At 38.2% G+C, this 18,654-nt stretch overlaps 1 protein-coding gene across 1 annotated transcript in view; it reads right to left on the minus strand.

The window, feature by feature from the left end:
- The window catches only part of PTPRO (protein tyrosine phosphatase receptor type O), a 223,646-nt gene extending 207,441 nt beyond the window's left edge, over positions 1-16,205 (minus strand). Inside the window, exon 1 of the mRNA XM_087442707.1 lies at positions 16,095-16,205. Within this exon, the coding sequence (XP_087298833.1) occupies positions 16,095-16,169 (75 nt within the window). The 5' untranslated portion in view covers positions 16,170-16,205. The remainder of the gene's footprint in view (positions 1-16,094) is intronic.
- Between the last annotated feature and the right edge of the window lie 2,449 nt (positions 16,206-18,654).

Below are 18,654 nucleotides of genomic sequence, written 5' to 3' on the forward strand. Positions count from 1 at the left end.
ATGACTTAAATTTTCTCGTGTTCCTTCTTTTGTTACTCTGTTGCTCCAATCTGGAATATTTTCCTTAATCTAGTTGATCTATCTGAACTCTATCAGACAGGATGTAGATTGAAATGTGCCTGCCTTTGTGAAACCAGTGCTCCTTCAAGTCTAAATGCTCTCTCCCTCATCTGAATGCAACAGCACTTTGCTGAATAGAATTGTCTGTCTCATTCATTTGCAAATTAGTATATTACTACTTCGGGCTACTCTTACAGTAGTAAGTCATATATTCTCCTGTAACTTGTTACACATTTATGTAATTTTCGTTTATATTACAGACTTCCTGAGGACGTAACTTTGTTTCATACACTTAAAAATGATGAACTCAGTGCCTTCCTTTTTTTTTGGTGAGAAAGATTGGCCCTGAGCTAACATCCATGCCCAACTTCCTCTCCTTTGTGTGTGGGACACCGCCACAGCATGGCTTGATAGGTGGTGTATAGGTCCATGCCCGGGAACCAAACGCATGAACCCCAGGCTGCTGAAGCGGAGCATGTGAACTTAACCACTACGCCACCAGGCCAGCCCCCACAGTGCCTTCCTTATGTGTCCAGTTTAATACATGTTTGATGATTGACAGGTTGAAATATTTAAACATCTATTCACCATCGTATATCCTCTATTCATCTCCCCTGTTTTACTCAAGCCTCCTAAGCTTGTCTTACACTTTTGATTTCATTCTAATTTATTTATATTATGTCCAGATATGCTACTTAATAATTGCTAAAAGAATGGAAGAATGACATGACTTCATCAATCAATAAAGTATTTTGTCCTTATCTTCCACAATGGTAATTTCCATGACTCTGTTTTTAACTGATTCTCTGATGAGTCATTAAAATCTTATCTTTAACATTGGTGTTATGGGAATTTTGAATGGGAATGCCTTAACATTTAGTCCTTTCCAGAACTCAATAGATAAATCTTGTAAGAATATAGTTCAATATGCAACCTTCCTCAAAATGCATTTGAGTTGGCAGCTAATGGTGTTTTATTCAGGTCCTTGTGTATTTTCCTAAATTTTTTCACATTTGCTTAGATATCCTTACTTTCCTTGCAAATGTAATTATTGTCTTTCAGAGACAGTCCTCATGAGAAAGAGGTTATATCTATCAACTAGTCAGTTAAAATACTTAGCAGTGTCAGGCACAAAAATAAAACATAACAAAGCAAGATAAGATAAACTTAATAAAGTTTTTTATCCTTTTTCTTTGAGATAATTATAGATTTACAGGAAATTACAAAGAAATGTACAGAAAGGTCCCATATAGCCTTCACCCTGCATCCCCAAATGTTATGTTACATATCAAAACAAGAAAATATCCAAAACAAGAAAATATCCAAACTATGAAATTGACATTGGTACCATCCATAGAATTTATTCAGATTTCACCAGTTATATATGTGCTCCTCTGTGTGTGTGTATGTATAGATCTATACACTTTTATCACATGTATAACTTCATGTAACTACCACCATGATCAAGATACACACTGTTCCATTATCACAAAGCTCCCTCATGCTACCCCTTTATAGCCATGTACACCTCTTCCCCTCTCCCACCCAATCTCTAATCCTTGGCAACCATGAATTTGTTCTCCATCTCCATAATTTTGTTATTTCAAGGATGCTATATAAATGGAATCATACAGTACACAGTCTTTTGAGATTGCTTTGTTTCACTCAACCTAATTTTCTGGAGGTTCTTGCTGTATGCTTCAATAGTTCATTTCTTTTCATTGCTGAGTAGTATTACACAGTATAGAAGTATCACAGTTTATCTAACCCTTCACTTATTGAAGGACGTTTTGGTTATTTTCAGCATTTAGCTAGTTCAAACAAAGTTGCTGTGAACATTTCTGCACAGGTTTTAGTTTTTGATGAAGATAATTACAGTTCCTCTTGCATGGCTAATTTGTCTTGTTTGGAGCAGAGGTTTTCAGAGATGGGTGAGATGGGTGAGGAGCTGGTGACTACATACTGCATCAAACATGTTTGTCAGTATGTTCGGGAAGAAGTAACCAGCGGTCCTCATTTTCCCAGAACAGGTCAATTTATATCTGCTGTCATGGCATAATGATCCCTTCACTCTCGGAAGTGCCTTGGTTGGTATAATAAAACATAATCACTCTGATTCAGATTACTTAAAGATTCCTGGCATCCCTCGTATGCCTGTTCAGCGACGATGGAACTGAATTTTAGTGGATTGTTAATTCATAATCTTTCTGAGTACCTGTGAAGTGATTCTCTCGAGTCTGAGAAACAAGACAGTCTTGCAATGAAAGACAGTCTTGCTGAAGTCTCTACTGTTCTCACCTCCTCCTTTTGTGCTAGAAAATGTTTCTTTTTGTGAGTCACTTTTATGGTGGGGGACAGCTCCCATGTTTTAGCTCCACAACTGGAGAGGAGAGTGCTCTTCCCCACCATTGCCAGTTTGGAAATAATTGCAGGGATAGATTCTGATAGGTCTGGCTTAGGTTACGTGCCAGTCTCAAAGATGGCGGTCGGTGAGGTGCAGTCCCAATAGGGGCTTAGCTTGGATCAGGTGTTCATCCTTGACTGATCACTCTGTCCAGGGCAATGAGGTCAAGTAGGAGGATGGTATCCCCCTTTCAGACCATATGGATCAAAAAAGAGGCGTTTTCCTCTAGAGATAGCAGGTGGGAGAGAAGATGGCAGACTTGGCCACTGGAGAAATGGTGATCTGGGCAGCCACTGTAATTTGTGTCTTCTATGAAGAGGTCAGTAAACTGCCAAATGCCACACAGTGAGCAAGGAGCATAAACAGAATTCAATCCTGTATCTTTTTTGACTAGAAAGCCTATATTCTTAATTTTCTTATACATAGTATTTGGCTGTGGAGAAATGGGAAATAAATGCCTGTCAATATAGTATCTGAAGTTTTTCTATGTGATTAATTCTCAAGTAGTCACAGTAATGGGAGGCACACATATAGGTGAGGATCCCCAGCACTTCATGGTCATAATCAATATGTTTGATCATCTGTGTCCTTGACTGATACAAATACAATTGGGACTTGAATACAATTGACTCACAGACCTATGGCTTAATGTTCTAAATTGCAGAGGACTAAAAATCCTCAGGTCTTAAAAAAATTATCATAATACATTTAAGTGAAAAGAGTGTGCTAAAATAGTAGGACAATTTGATACATTTTTGTTTTTACAGACCCACTCAGATACACAGACATGGAAAAAAATTTGGAATGATATCTTCCCAGATGGTTGTTATTTTTGAATGGAGTACGTAGGAATGACTACTCTCTTCTTTTTCTGAATGTTGTATTTTATGCATTTTCCACAGTGAACGTGTATTAGGTTTCAAATTCCTAATCCATTATTATAAAATGCTTGCATATGGTGATGCATGCCTCATTGAGACTTCTCAAAGATTTCAAGTTAAGAACTCCCTACTTCAGAACCACAAGAAGCCACACAGTAAAAAGGCTAATTGAAGGCCTCAGCATAGCAACAAAAATTTCAATGGAAAGATTCTCATTAGGGTCCCAATTAGCCTTCAAAAATAATAAATAAAAAGATGCTGCATCAATCAGATGAAAAAAGAGTTAAAGATACAGCTGTCTTTTGTCAGTTGCAAATATACAAAAAATGAATTCAAGGAAGCAAGCTGGGGCAATGCCAAAGAGTGGCTGATATTTAGCAGATTTAACAGTTTTAGCTAATTAAAAAGAAGGAACTGATAAGATAAGTTTTTAGTATTAAGTCCATAGTACTTAATTCTAAGTCCTTGCCAATATTTTAGCAGTTTTTAAAATACCATAATCTCCATATTACAAATCCCAAGTGCCTAATCATTTTGAGTGAGGCCTATAGTCATTTCTGAGAGACTAATTAAAAAGAACAATTTAGTTAGGGGAAATTGTGGAGGAAATTCCCCATGATGATGCAAAATAAACTTGGCCATATCTCATCACTTATTTATATGTAAATAACTATTGTACCAATACATATCATAATAACCTGGTTTTTTCTATAATCCTTTAAGGGAAGACCACATGATTCACTGTTTAAAAATATATTACAGACGATACACAATTCCCTTGGCTTTTTATTATTCACCTTATTAATCAACTTAACATTCAGAAACTTTAAAAGCCAATTTTTCTTCCCAGATAAAATCTGGGAATTTTAAGTACATCCAAGTAATAAGGTATTTCTTATGGTAATGATGTTGGCATTTATGGTAAATATGATGCTTATACTTTGTGATATTTGACATGAATACTCCCATTTTTATGATTACACTTTAGTTTTCAGCACAATATCAAAGTAAATAGAAATCCCATAGCAACATTACTAGAATGTCTATTTTTTGGACCACCAACTCTGCTTAAATAGGAAATTCCTGGTTTATCTGAGAGAATAATAATATATGACAATTAGCCTAATTCTGATGCAACCACTCAGAGATAGAAAAACTCATATAAATGTGTTCTTGGAGATTTTCAGAAATTTTGATTTGATATTAAAAAAGAAAGATTATTAAACTTAAGGAAAATATTTTATTAATCACAGAGTTATTAATGTTGTTTTTATACTCCCCAGATGCACTTCTCCTTATAAATTCATGGCGAAGGGGGACTTCCTTTTAGCCATGTTTGTGAGTGTATAAATAATCTGATCACAAATTTTTCCCCTATTTTTGGCTCTAGAGGATATAATGATTTATCAACAAACAAAAACAAAATTAAAGTCACAGAAAAAAAGTGACAACTAACCCAAACTTTCACACTTCACCAGTACAGTAGTAGACTACGCATATAGATTAGTATATTACAGGATAATGTAATACCTTTCAATTCTCTAGTGAAATACTGAATTATATAAGTAACAATATGTGTTTTAAGCATACATTTTTGTGTTTTAGTCATTTGAAAATCTTGAGAATCCGGGGTTTTCACGTTAGAAACTTATACAAGAAAAAACATTCATTTTCTAAAACCTATTTTAAGAAGTTCTATGAGGTACCCATATGTATTTAAAAAATAAAAACATCATTTTCAGGAAGAAGGAATCATAAGCTTTAAGTATTGAATAAAAATAATAGTTTATCATGTGAGCTTCAGTTGTGTGAGTTTCTGGAAATGTCTTTAGAGATCTAGAGCCAATTTGGGTACATCAACACGCATAGTGAGAGAAAATGAGGAAAAAAACATTATTAAAATTTTTTTTTTCATTTTGATGTTTTCTAATTGTAGAGCCAAGGAAAGAACACATTTTTGGATTTTAAAAACTCAGAAAACTACTGGAGTTAAAGTAAATTATATGCACAGTCCATGAATAAAATAGAGAATAAAGGATCAGAGAAGCTGAGTTTTTGCTTCATTACAGATGAGAATTCATCACACAAGAGAACCCATCTATTGCTTGGACACACATCGTTTATACTCAGTGGTTTATTCTGACCTAATAAACTAGCAAGAAAAAATGTGTAAGGAACTTTATCTTGATGTCTAAAAGAGTTCATTTTCACTTGTGGTAATAAAACCTCTGCTCCCTCCACAAGATCAATAAAATAGCATCTCCAGATCTTCCCCCCATTCTGATTCCACTGCCTCCCCAAGCCCCACTCAGCACCGCCTGCCCAGTAGACTCGCTCCTAGTTCATCTCACTGCGCATCGGCTCCATTCCCTGTGCTGCACACTTGCATCCTGCTTTTCCTGTGTCTTCAGTCTGTCCCATAACATCTGTTTGATCTTTCTCTCCCCATTTATTCTTTCAACATCCATTCATTTATTCAACAAGTACTTACTGAGCGTCTACTGTGGACCAAGCACTCTTTCAGCAGCTGGGGATACAGCAGTGAACAAATGGATCAAGTCCTTGCTCCTCTGGAACCCACAAGCATTCCATTGCAGGAGGTAAGTGATAATAAAGATCTAATATAATGTCATGTAGTGAGTGATACATTCTCTGAATAACATAAAAGCAGGTAAAAGTTGTAAAATTTAGAGTGATGGGGTGATTTTAGATTGCTCTGGAAAGACGTGTTGAGGAAATGCCCTTCGAGCAGAGATTGGAATAAAACAAAATCTGCATTTATAGAATGTTTACTACGTACCATGCATTTTTCTCCCACTAGCACTCTCAATCCCTTGTCATGGTTCATCATGGGACCCCATTGGGAAGAATGAGAATTGTCTTCCACCCAACTGGCTATTGTGGCCGTGAAAGAAAAGAAAGGGTGATCAGCAGAAAGTTTGGGCTGGTGTAAATAGCTTAAAGTGGTGTGATGGAGGGCTGAGAACAGGACAGAGAGATGATAAGCTTCTCACATTTTATCTTATAACCTGTCAGGTCTGTTGGCAAAGCAGTTATTCATAACACGAAGGAAAACAGAAAGAGTCACAACATCGTGCTCTATTAAAATGAATCAGAGATAGAAGCAATGTGTGAAAACTACAACCCGAAGTAGATCATCTCAAGACCAAAGCAAAAAACAAAACAATGTCCAAGCATGGAATAGCCACCTCTCAGCTGATAGTAATTTCACCACTTACGACCAACTGGCAGTAATATTAGAAATAAAGTCTAAGTACCAGCTTAAGTTTTGACCTAGATGATCTTTGAAAAGTATAGTTTTATGATTCTACTAAATATACTGAACAAAATATATTTTTCTTTTAAGTCATATATTAAGATAATCATATTAGAAAATAGCGTTAAGATGAATTTTCCACATTGTAAATAGTCAAAAACCAAAGAAAATTTTGTATGTACAATTAACAAACCCAGAGTTAGCACAATCCATAAAATAAGGAGATTATGTTCATTTTTTCTTCTAAGAGAATTTCCTGAACATCAGTCCTTCATAAGAAAGTTGGGAATGGTTGCTCTCTTTCATGCAAATTCTTCTCATTCTGAGATTTAAATTATAATTGATCTTGCTGCTACTTTTTCTTTATCATTAAGGTTACATTTTTCATTTAAAAAGAGAGAGAGAGAAAGAAAAAAAAAGAAGTCTCTAGTGTATGAGCATAGATATTGTCTCTCTTTTGTTTTTTTTTTTTTTTCTGAGGAAGATTAGCCCTGAGCTAACATCTGTCCTATCTTCCTCTATTTTGTATGTGGGTCGCCACCACAGCATGGCTGAGAACAGGTGTAGCTCCATGATGGAGATTCGAACCCGTAAACCCAGGCCACCAAAGCGGAGCATGGAGCTTAACTACTACATCACAGGGCCAGCCCGTAGATATTGTTTCTTAGAATGTATTCGCTATTCCCATGAATCATTTTTAGGAAAAAGTATTCTATAATCAAACTTAGGAAATGCTACACACTCTATCTCCCTTGTGGAAGACACAATGCACATTCACTTACTAAGGTTCTGAGAAATCCTGTTACATACACATAAAATAAATGAATTAATGCTAGTTTAAACAAAGTTAAATGGATTATTTCCCAAATTCATGTCACCACAGAAGTGTTTATTTTTAGTATCTGTTAACATTGTAAGTCTCTAGTGTTCTATGGAGCACATTTTGGAAGATGCTGCTTTATACACATTTTGATTGTTCTTCCTCTTTGATTTTGTTTTGTCTATTTTTACTGTCTTAGTTCTTTCCTTTTCTTTTTATTTTTGTATATAACACTTATCAAGTGCTTACTGTACTCTAGGCACTGCTTAAAGTCCTTTATGGTCATTATACCACTTATTCCTGATGATAATCCCCTAAGATAAATACAACAGATCACCAAAGGGGCGTCAGAGAGGTGAAATAACTTTCCCCACATCCTGCTGCTGGTAAGTGGCATAGCCAAGAGAACCGAGATTGAAATCAAGTCTCTCTGATGTGATACCTATGCTCTTAACAAATAAGTGGCCAGTTCTTTATTCTTGAACTCCCAGAAGCAATACTGCTTCTAAGCTCCACAGAGAACAACAGCCTACCTATTTGCCGGTCCAAAGATATTTCCCAGACCTTGGTTTATACGACCTCTCTGTTGTGTTAGATGCTATTGGCCAATCCCTCCCACTTGAAGTTTCCTAGACCCTGGGTTTCCTCGATTATTCTTTCCTCTTATACCTCTCTGGCTGTTCCTTCTTCACCTTTCTAGGTTCCTTATCAAATGTTAGTGCTCCTCAAGGCCCCATCCTGGCCCACTACCCTTCTCTCCTTTGACCTCTGCTGGGACATCCCCATGCACATCTCCAGGCCTGCCATCTCCCCTAAATGCCAGATCATATCCAAGTATCTGTTTTTTAGGTACTTCAAATTCAAGAGGTCTACCACTGAACTCATCATGTCCTACATCAGTTGGGATCCTGGCAGGACACCCAGTGGAAATACTAGAGAGTTTAATCAAGGGACTATTCATAAAAGTGTGGAGCAGATATAACGGTACTGAGTAGGGATGAAAAAGTAGCCAAGGATGATCAGCAGCGACAAGCTATTACTCTAAAGGGACAGGGAGAGGAAGCTGTTTCTGGAACTTGACCAGAACTTTGCCTTGTAAGAGGGGCTGGACTACAAGACTGGAACAGAGAATAAAGCCACTGCCCAACAGGGGCCAGCCAGGGTGGAGACTGAGAGAATACGTGCTCCCACGTCTCTCTCCAACAGTAATCTCCTGCTAGAGTCTCGTATTGCTCAGACTCACTGCAGGATAAAGGGTAAGGGAGCCTGAAGAAGCAGTCTCTATGGGGAAGCATCCTGGCTCTGAGCAGAGTGGAGAAGGGGGGTAAGCTGATCTTGAGGGAAATTGACACTATCCAGCACACTTACTATCTTAAAGCTGCAACATCTTGGGCAAAGGTGTCCGTTACCTGGGTAATTTTCTCCCCAATTTCCCACATCTAAGCAGTCTTGTAAATTTAGCTATTTTTAACATTGTTTCTCCTCCCTTAGTTCCTTTTCCCATCACCGTAGTGTCAAAGCTTTTCATCTCTTAATTGGACAATTACAATAACCTCCCAGCAATTTAACTGCTTCCAGGTCTGCTCCACCTTTGGGATAGCCTTTCTTACAGACTAAAGCTCTATCTAAGATGTGAATCTTACCCCATTAAACCTTGATCAAATTTTTCCATAATCCTTTTCACCTAGAGAATGAGGCCCTATTTCCTAAATACTGCCATGTTTTCACAACATTGGGTTTTTGTTTATGTAATTTTCTCTGCCTGTATGTCCATATTTTTTAATCTAATTCATATCTTTGCTTCAGGACTCAGCTCAGGTGTCATCTTATAAGAAATCATTTCCCAAACCATGAGATATAGTTAAGTGTCTCTCCTTTAGCATCCCATATTTTCCTCTGTTAAAACAACAGCAACAAACATGACCACATTTTAATGACATTTTATTTTTCTATGTCTATTTTTCACTTATGCCATTTGTGGGGATTCAAAGGAATATTATCCATTCCTGTACCTACAATATTTAGTGTAATTTCCAGCACACAATGGATGCTCATTAACTGTTCGATTAAGTGAATGGAATTGGGCAATAAATCATTATCCTGGAATCCACAAGACAGACTTAGTACAGAAGAAAAAAAGTAACTTCTCAATGTGGCCATTCTGGCTTTGGGGAAAGACTGGTCAGCCAAGAAAGTTTATAGGATGCTCTTTCAAGGAAACTAAAAGACAAGGAGAGATTAATTAGAAGTTTAAGCCAGGATTGAAAAGCAGGAATGTTAGAGTTAATCAAAGTAAAATCCTGATTCAGAATGTAAGGTCCAGGGAGTTAGGAACCACACCTCACATCTGGTTCATACATGCCAATAACAAGGTCCTATGGGTGAAAGCAAGAGGAAATCATGATCTGGACCAGGACATAGGCCCATAATTGGTTTCTGGAATGGATTAAAGACAAAGGTAGCAGGGACAGAAATTCCTCTGCACTTGATTTGGCCAATAGGGGATCAGAATGAAGGAACAGGATTAGAGGCCTAGTAGATTCATGATGATATTTTCTCACACATAAATCATCTATTTAAAAAAGCAAGTGGGCAGGAAGAGAAAAAAATAACAAAAGTCTCAGTTATCTGAAAAACGTTAAATGAGATGACACTAAACAAAAAAGAAAGAAAACATTCATCATTTAAATCACATATACATTAGTATTAATAAATATAATTCTAATTTTGGACCCCTACATTGTACATTGTAGGTAAATTGCATCCCTACTCTTTTTATTTGCTAGTAAAAGTACAAAAGTGGCCAGGTTCATTTGGTTTTAATTTACTTTATGATAGGAACAGTTTTGTTAGAAAAATGAACTGCATAGCATTTCTATTTAGAAACAGTGGAAAACCAAATGAATGAAGAGCATTCTATAGGGAAACACATTTATTTGCATATAAATAGAAGAATGGCAATATATTTTTTCATCAAAGTGTTTTCATTTGATTCTCTAATTTTCCCTATATTCATTTTCCAACAGAAATTACCATATATGTTTATAATGTTAACACAACTCTCAAACTCAGAGTCCTATTTCTAATTCTGATGCTGTTTCTGCAGTATTTTACCAAGCATATATCATTTTTCTCTATTTCATCTCAATTTTCTGACAAAATGAAAGGAAAAACTTTTTTATCAAGAAATCTCTACAGCTTTCTTTCAAACATCTTCTTTTTGTTTGGTAGTTATAATATATTCAGAAGTAAGACGAGTTGGCCTTTTAGGTAGCTAGAATGCCCAGGGAAAGCAGACATCTTTCATTGGGGAATTAGATTCTGAATGAACGAGTTGAGGGTGATTTTCTGACACAGGGATAAGATATGGTTATACTTACAGAAATAAATTTGAAAGCACCATGTTCAAATGGAAAAAACTAAGAATCAGCACTCTGGAGACCTAGGACAAGCTTGTGAAAGGACAAGCTTACTAATTAGGAGTAATTAGTGATGGCAGATTACACGAGTGGTGTTTAGGAAGGTAATTCATATATTCTTCTGACTGGCTAGCAGAAACAAGATAGAGCCTACTAGAACCAATTGCACTGGGAGAGAAGAGGGCAAGAGCCTTTGTGTTCTGCCTTCAGCTTCATCCCATCCCATTCACCTTCTTGCTCATTCTACTTGTGCCATATTAACCTTGTTTTGGCTCCTCAGATCAGTAATACAAGGGCACAAAGAAGTCTCTTACATATTTATTTAAACAGAAAGAGCTGATACCAATGGGTCTTAAAGCCACCATAGAAGAGTTCTTTAAGGCATTGAGTTAGGACCCTATGTTAAACACCACCATATACATAGCCAAGACCAGGATGTAGAAAAGGCTTCATCTCTTAAGGGCAAAGATCTGGCAAAAAATTACAGGGGTTTCTATTAGAAGAATGCAGAAATCTTTGTCAGTTCTGGCTTGTAGTGGTCATAGAAGAAAGATGACATGAAAGAGGAAGCAAGGATATTCCATGCATATCTGGGTATTTTCTGAAGTTGTAAGTCACATACAGAGGTAAGGAAAGCTATTTCTTCTGGTATTTCAACTCTATTTTTTAATTGATGACAGTAAATAGCAGTTGAGGTAACACTGATGAATAAATGAGCAATCAAGAGTATTACTTTTTTGGGAAAAATAACATATTGGTATTTTGATTTATGATTTAGTAAGTTAATATAAGGGACTGGTAACATTTTATTATTTTTTAGTGGTAATGACTGAACTGTAATTATAATGATTTAATTCACATAATGATAATTTTTTCATGTTTTCTTTAAAGATGTGTTCACAAGTCAACATTATGATATTTAATACTTCTCAGTCAGAAACTACATAATGCCAAAAGTTTGAATCCTGTTTAATGAAGCATCTGTTATATGTCTAATACCACATACCAGGCACAGTGAGAGACAAAAAATTGCAATACACATTCCTTTATTTTAAAAATATTCACAACATATTTGGAGTAATTAAATGAACACACTAAGTGCTTTCCAGTAAAGCCCATCATTGCATTGGGACTATGCTTCTGGAAACGCAGCAGCACTGGAACTGTGTACCTGAAGGTATTAAATTAGGAAGAATGTGAGAAATAAATATCTGTGGTCATTGCTGCTAAGCCTCCTATTTTCCCATGCTGCTACCAATCATGACGGTTTACATAGGTGCACCAACTGTATCCAACACCAAAGATCCTTTGCAAACCCTCCAGACTCAAGCCGGAATTATATTTATAAGACTCAGGAGTCAATGTGCATATAAGTTTAGGTACGTTTAAGTCAGATATTTAGATGCTAGAAATAGTGCTACATTTAAAAATAAAATACAACTCTTATATTGTTTTTAACTACTTATTCAGACAGATAAGTATTTTCTTACAGGCCAAAATGAGGCAGAAGTATAATGTGAATTTTTAATTCTTTCATACAACAACAATCTTTCACAAAGCAAAGAACAAAATCAAAGAGATGTGCATAGTGGGAAGGATTATCACCCAACCCCCTGTAGAAGCCCAGCCCAGTGAACCTTCTCCAACTTACCGGGGACGTCACATGTAAAAGGGTCTATCTAAAGGGTTGGCAACAATATTTATCAAAGAAGTCAGTTGACAGAGGAATTAATGGCAGCAAACTTCATTGTAAGGAGGACGGTCTAGGCTGCTACAGAAAGATGAAAAGATTGTGGTTCATCTGCCAATGTAGAATGTGGATGAAACCTCAACAAGGGAAGTGAAACTTCTGTGTGTGTGTGTGAGTGTATATGTGTGTGTGTGAGAGAGAGAGACAGAGAAAGAGAGAGAGATGAGGGAGTGTGGAGAGAAAGGCTGAGAGGGCAAGAGAGAAAAAGAAAAGGAGAGAGAGGGACACAGGGAAGTGGAGAAAGGCAGATAGACCTTGGAAATTGGATATTTCTCCTGAGTAAGAGTAGTATGGCCAGCATCCCAACACTCATGCTTTACAGAATTAAACATAAACCTCTTTCAGAAAACATAATTAAGGTCCCTTTCAAATTCAATATCCTTTGACTATATATCAGGTAAGAGCAAAAGTGGAAGGAAATAGAGAGAGGAGGTTAAGAAAGAAAGAAGGATTCATGCCAAGCAATGAGTTTGGGGAACATTCCAGTTGACTACTAATGAGCACTATTTCAGGGAAGGCAGAATTTAAATTCCCATGATGTCATATTCTCCAATGTGTATCTTAATTGGCAAAATACTGATATCGAGTGAACTGATACAGGAAGCAATTTTCAGGGAGAGATTTAGTAAAGATAGGATAGGTGAGACAAGTTAGATTGTTTTCACTGGAATTATGAGAAGATGTACAAGAGGGAGACTCACCAGAAAAATATTCCACTTACATTTGCATGTGGATAGGAAATTTTGAGTTCGGTAGGCTCCCAGTATAGTTGATAATAGAGTTCTTCTTTTATTTTCTATTTTTATATATACCGTCAATATTGATATGAAATTAAAAATTTTCATAACCAACATTGTGCTTATGCAACATCAATTATGCAGTTATTAGCCTTATAACTTACAGTGAATGATTTAGACAATCTGAGATGCCTGATTAAATGTGGCCATCACTAAGCCATGGATAAGGAATGACGCACAAAGCCTTCATGGCCAGGCACATTTAGGCTACCTCAATGAAACTGGTTATAGCCAATCGTATGATTCAAATTTTCAGACTTTCCCACCATTTATTTCCAGCTGTTTGTTTCTGATTTGTGGAAAAGATAAAACTATAAATCAAGCCTCATATTTGAGTTTCTCTAACTTTATGGCTTTTAGGGACTTTCATTCTTATATGGAGGACACTTCATATGGAGTAGTGAAAGATTTATTGATACAGTAAGAACCACAGAAATTTATAGAGGTTGGGGGAATGGTTTGTTTCTGACTCAGCACACATAGACCTTTTTAGATCTTGTTATTGAGATTCAATTGACAATTTGGTATTTAATAATGGAATTTTTTTCATATTCCTATCACCATCTGCATGTTAGGTCTTTTTATTGACAATCATTCAGGACCTTTATTGCAAAAATATCTCCAAATTATAAAGAGATTATGTTATGTACTCAACTTACCAAATAATATACTATTCCCAGAATGTAAATGCATTACTCCCTATGCCCAATTTACCACTTTGAACATCTCTTGTCAACTGTAACAAAATAAGATTAAGTAAAATAGCATATGTGAAATTCCTAGAAGACTGACTGGCACATAGTGGATATTCACTATATTCAAGTGACATAAAACACTGCATTTACATAAAATAAAGAGTAATGATTTGTTTTACAAAATTATTTGTCCCATTACAACATTTATTTAAATGACAAGCTTTATCAATGTATTTACTATGTGATGCAGTTTACCATAATTGACACTAATCTGAAAATGTGCAGGAATACACCTATTATGTGGACAGGGTAAACCTCTATTACAGTCACTGAGAATACCATTATGCCATCGCTGACTGCATTTTCTCAGTCCAATATCAAGTTTTGATTAGAACTTTTCCCACATTATTTACATTTTAATTGCAGCACTCTACCACCACCCTCAAACTCATCATTTGACCATTTCTGGAATTCTCATCCATTACAAAGATTTCAAATAAAAACCTGCAGTTATGCCAAAGGTTGGGTTTAGATTCGATGTCATACATGTAAGTCTTAGCTGTCACTTAGTAAAATGTGTAGTGACTCAGTTTCGCACTTTGGATTCATGACAAGTGTCGCATAGACATAATAATCATGGCAGAATTTGACAAATAGAAAAATTAATAGAAAGCTGCATAAGTCTAATATATTTGTGGTGTGTGCTAAAAGAGCAACCTCCTAGAGTGAAAACATATGACCAAGCTTATTATTTACCAGATTTTAAATAACATTATTATTGATAACTTAAGAAAAATGTAAAAACATATTAACTGTAATTTAGAATCTTATTTATGCACTCTGTTGTTTCTCCCTGAAACTATTTTTCCTATTTTCCATTAAGATAAATGAAATATGAAATATTTAAAATTGATGCTGTTCTCAATCCATTGGCCCTGTTCCACCATCTCCTTGTCAAGCATTCATAATTAATGTTGTGTGTAAGCAAGAAGTGACTCTTTGATAAGAAATCATTTGCATCCATTAATGTTTCATCCATTTCTAAGGTAGATAGCACTGTGGTGCTGAAAGGATAGCTCCCGGTCACCTGTCTACATACTTGAGTTTGCTTTGCTGAGAAGGAAAAGGAAGGACTAAAGACACAACTAAAGTACGTCCACCGAAGACACGAGTGGTACACAATTACCTCATAACTTCACACCACTTTCTAAGAAAACATATAGCTGAAATTTCTTTTGAAAATTTTATGTACAGTATAGTTGTCAAACTAGGATTTTTTTAAAAGCAGCCTCTTTTCATTTTCCTCAAAGTAAAACCCTGAAGCAGTACATTTCAAAGAAGACTCAAAAAAGTTAATTATACAGATTTTTGTGTCATTGAAATTTAGAGGCAGCCTCCTCTGTATATATACTGAGGAAAAGTCTAGCGACTTTGTAAAGGGAATTCTCAGGTTGGAGATGAGGACTTGGGGAGAGGAGTCTTCTCCAGGCTCAGGCTGACACTCCTTCTTCAAAGAAAATCAGGCTCACGATCCACCCAGTGCATTTTCGACCAGGGAGCTCAGCCCCGAGTGTATAATTTCAGCAGAAGGTAAATTAAGACAAAGCAGTCGCACACTCCGTTGGGGGAGGGCGGAAAGGTTAAGCAGCATTGGAGTGCGCTAGCGACCAGAAGGGAAAGTGACCTCATTTTGCCTGAGAAAGCACTATCCAACAAGCCCACCTTTGATGTAGATACCAGCGGCGGTAAAAGAGCACAAAGGGTGAAAGCTGGAGGGAGCAAACTTCCCTATTCTTCCACCCCATCCCTCAAGACCGCCGGGAACATGCACACGCCAAAGACAACAAAGCGTGCGCCCGGGCTGCACTGCCGGCTCTTCCAGCAGCCCGGCCAACGAGCCCCGGGGCGCGCCGCTCCCCCGCGGCAGAGCGAGGGCGCCGGAGCGCGGCTGCAGGCAGGACCGCCGGGGCAAGGGGCGGGGGCTTCCCTACCTTGAGCAGCACAAAGAGCCAGAGCAGAGGCAGGAGGCGGCGGCCACCGCGCGTCCTCGTGGGCAGGTGCCCCATCGCGGAGCGGAAGGGGACCGCCGGGGACAGCGGCGCGGGCGGGCTCCCCCGGCAGTGGCTCACAATGGCGAACTGGGGCTGCAGCCTCAGACCGTGGGCGGCAAGGCTGCTCCCGGTGGGCGCATGCTGCCTTTCCAGTCCCCCTGCGCCTGCTCCCTTTCCTCTTCTGCGCCCGGGGTCCTCCAGGAACGTGCCAGGCGCTGCTGTTCTTTAACAGCTAAGGATGGAGAGGGTGGGGATTGGAGTGGGCGAGGCTCTGCAGCCGCTGCCACCGCGGCTGCCGGAGGAGGCGCGGGGTCCGCGTGGCGAGCGAGAGGCGGGGACCCTGCGCCCAGTGCGCCGCGGTCCTCTGGCAGCAGGAATACTCTCACTCTGGGCTGCGGACTCATAAAGTGACAGCCTCTCAACCCTCCCACCAGGGTCCGCCCGCCGCCTGTTATCGCTGGACAGTCCCCGCTCCAGACTCCGCCCCAACCCTTTCCACAGTCCCTGGGACTCGGGAGTTCTATGGGGTTTCCCTGACTCTGCTGGGGCAACCCGGGGCCAGATCCCCAGTCTCCTCTCAATCTTCCTACATGTGCTCTCAGTTGCGGTTATAAAGGACCAGTACACTTGGAGGGGAGTGGTGGTTGTGATTGTAGTGATGGAGTGCGTGATGTGTGTGGGGGGGGGGGCGAGGGAAGAGTGTGACGGGGAGGATAACCCTCCCCTCTTTCATTCTCTCTATCCCATTTAAACACTCTCCATCCCACATTCACCCAGGAGGAAACAGCACAATTATATACATTTTCCATTTGAAATCAGGAGTTCTTGTAAATTTCAAGGGCTGTCTTTTGATATCAAAGTCTATTAGGTTACCTGAAGTGGAACATAGAAGGGAGGAATCAATATATTACATATATTTGTAAACATATATACTTTTTTTTTTACATTTAATTATAAAAGAAACTATTAAACTGTTCCAAAGTGGTATGCCATTTTACATTCCCACCAGCAATGTATGCATGAGGGGGATGAGAAAGGCAGGGTGTGTAGTTAAAAAGTGGTAAAGTCAGGTATCTTTGTGGTGGTGAAACAGTTCCATATTTTGACTGTAGTAGTGGTTACACAAATCTACCCAGATAATAAAATTGCATAGAAGCACACACACAAATGAGTACATGTAAAACTGGTGAAACCTGAATAGGATCAGTGAACTATAACAATGTCAGTTTCCTAGTTTTGATACAGTACTGTAGTTACATAAGATGTTACCCTTGCAGGAAACTGGTTGAAGGGTACATGGGACCTTTCTGTACTATTTTTTTTTGGTGAGGAAGCTCAGCCCTGAGCTAACAGCCATGCCAATCCTCCTGTTTTTGCTGAGGAAGACCGGCTCTGAGCTAACATCTATTGCAAATCCTCCTCTTTTTTTCCCCTTTTTCTCCCCAAAGCCCCAGTAGATAGTTGTATGTCATAGTTGCACATCCTTCTAGTTGCTGTATGTGGGATGCCGCCTCAGCATGGCCAGAAAAGTGGTGCATCGGTGCGTGCCGGGATCCGAACCCCGGGCCGCCAGTAGCAGAGCTGGTGCACTCAATCGCTAAGCCCCGGGGCTGGCCCTTGTACTATTTTTTTAAATTGAGATATAATTGACACATAACATTATGTTAGTTTCAGGTGTACAACATAATGATTTGATATTTATATGTATTGTGAAATGATCACCACAATAAGTCTGGTTAACATTCATCACCATGCATAGTTACAATTTTTTTCTTGTGATGGGAACTTTTAAGATCTACTCTCTTAGCAACTTTCAAATATGCAATACAATATTATTAACTATAGTCCCCATGCTGTACATTACCTCCCCGTGACTTTTATTTTATAACTGGAAGTTTGTACCTTTTGACCCCCTTCACCCATATACTTTTTAACAAGTGTGAATTATTCATGAATGACTAATCTGTGACTTTTTAGAAGCCCAGGCAACTACTTCTAAGCTCCGTATCTCCAAACTATTTATGTTTCTTCAGTTGTTATGTGTATTTTTTGAAAGATGTCTGTCAAAATGAGCTATAGGGTGTGCTCTTCAAATATAAATCATGCCTTATTATCGTGTAAATTAGCCTTGCTGTGCCTTGCAGGTAGTGGAACTTCCTGTTTGTCTTTGAGACATGCTTGGGCACCAGGAGACAGGCAAGGTGACCTTGGTCATGAATGTTAGGAGTTCAGGCAACAACTTTGTCTCAGTCACACAGTCAGGGGAGCAGTGACATGGAAAAGGACACAGGGCTATGTTTACTCTGCCTTTTGCTAGATGAGCAGTGACCAAACAGTAACCATTTGGTTGGTTACACGTATACATGTGTCTGAGAACAGTTCAGATTGAATAGATTTACATGAGTACATATGTGTACTAAATGCTCCTAGGCATAAATATAGAATAATGGTCTGAATTTATGTGAGAGTGTTGTCTTTGGCATCTTCTTTTAGAAGCTTC

This window comes from Ceratotherium simum, chromosome 17 (assembly GCF_057802395.1).
Source record: "Ceratotherium simum simum isolate JZ-2026a chromosome 17, ASM5780239v1, whole genome shotgun sequence".
NCBI classification, from domain to species: Eukaryota; Metazoa; Chordata; class Mammalia; order Perissodactyla; family Rhinocerotidae; genus Ceratotherium; species Ceratotherium simum.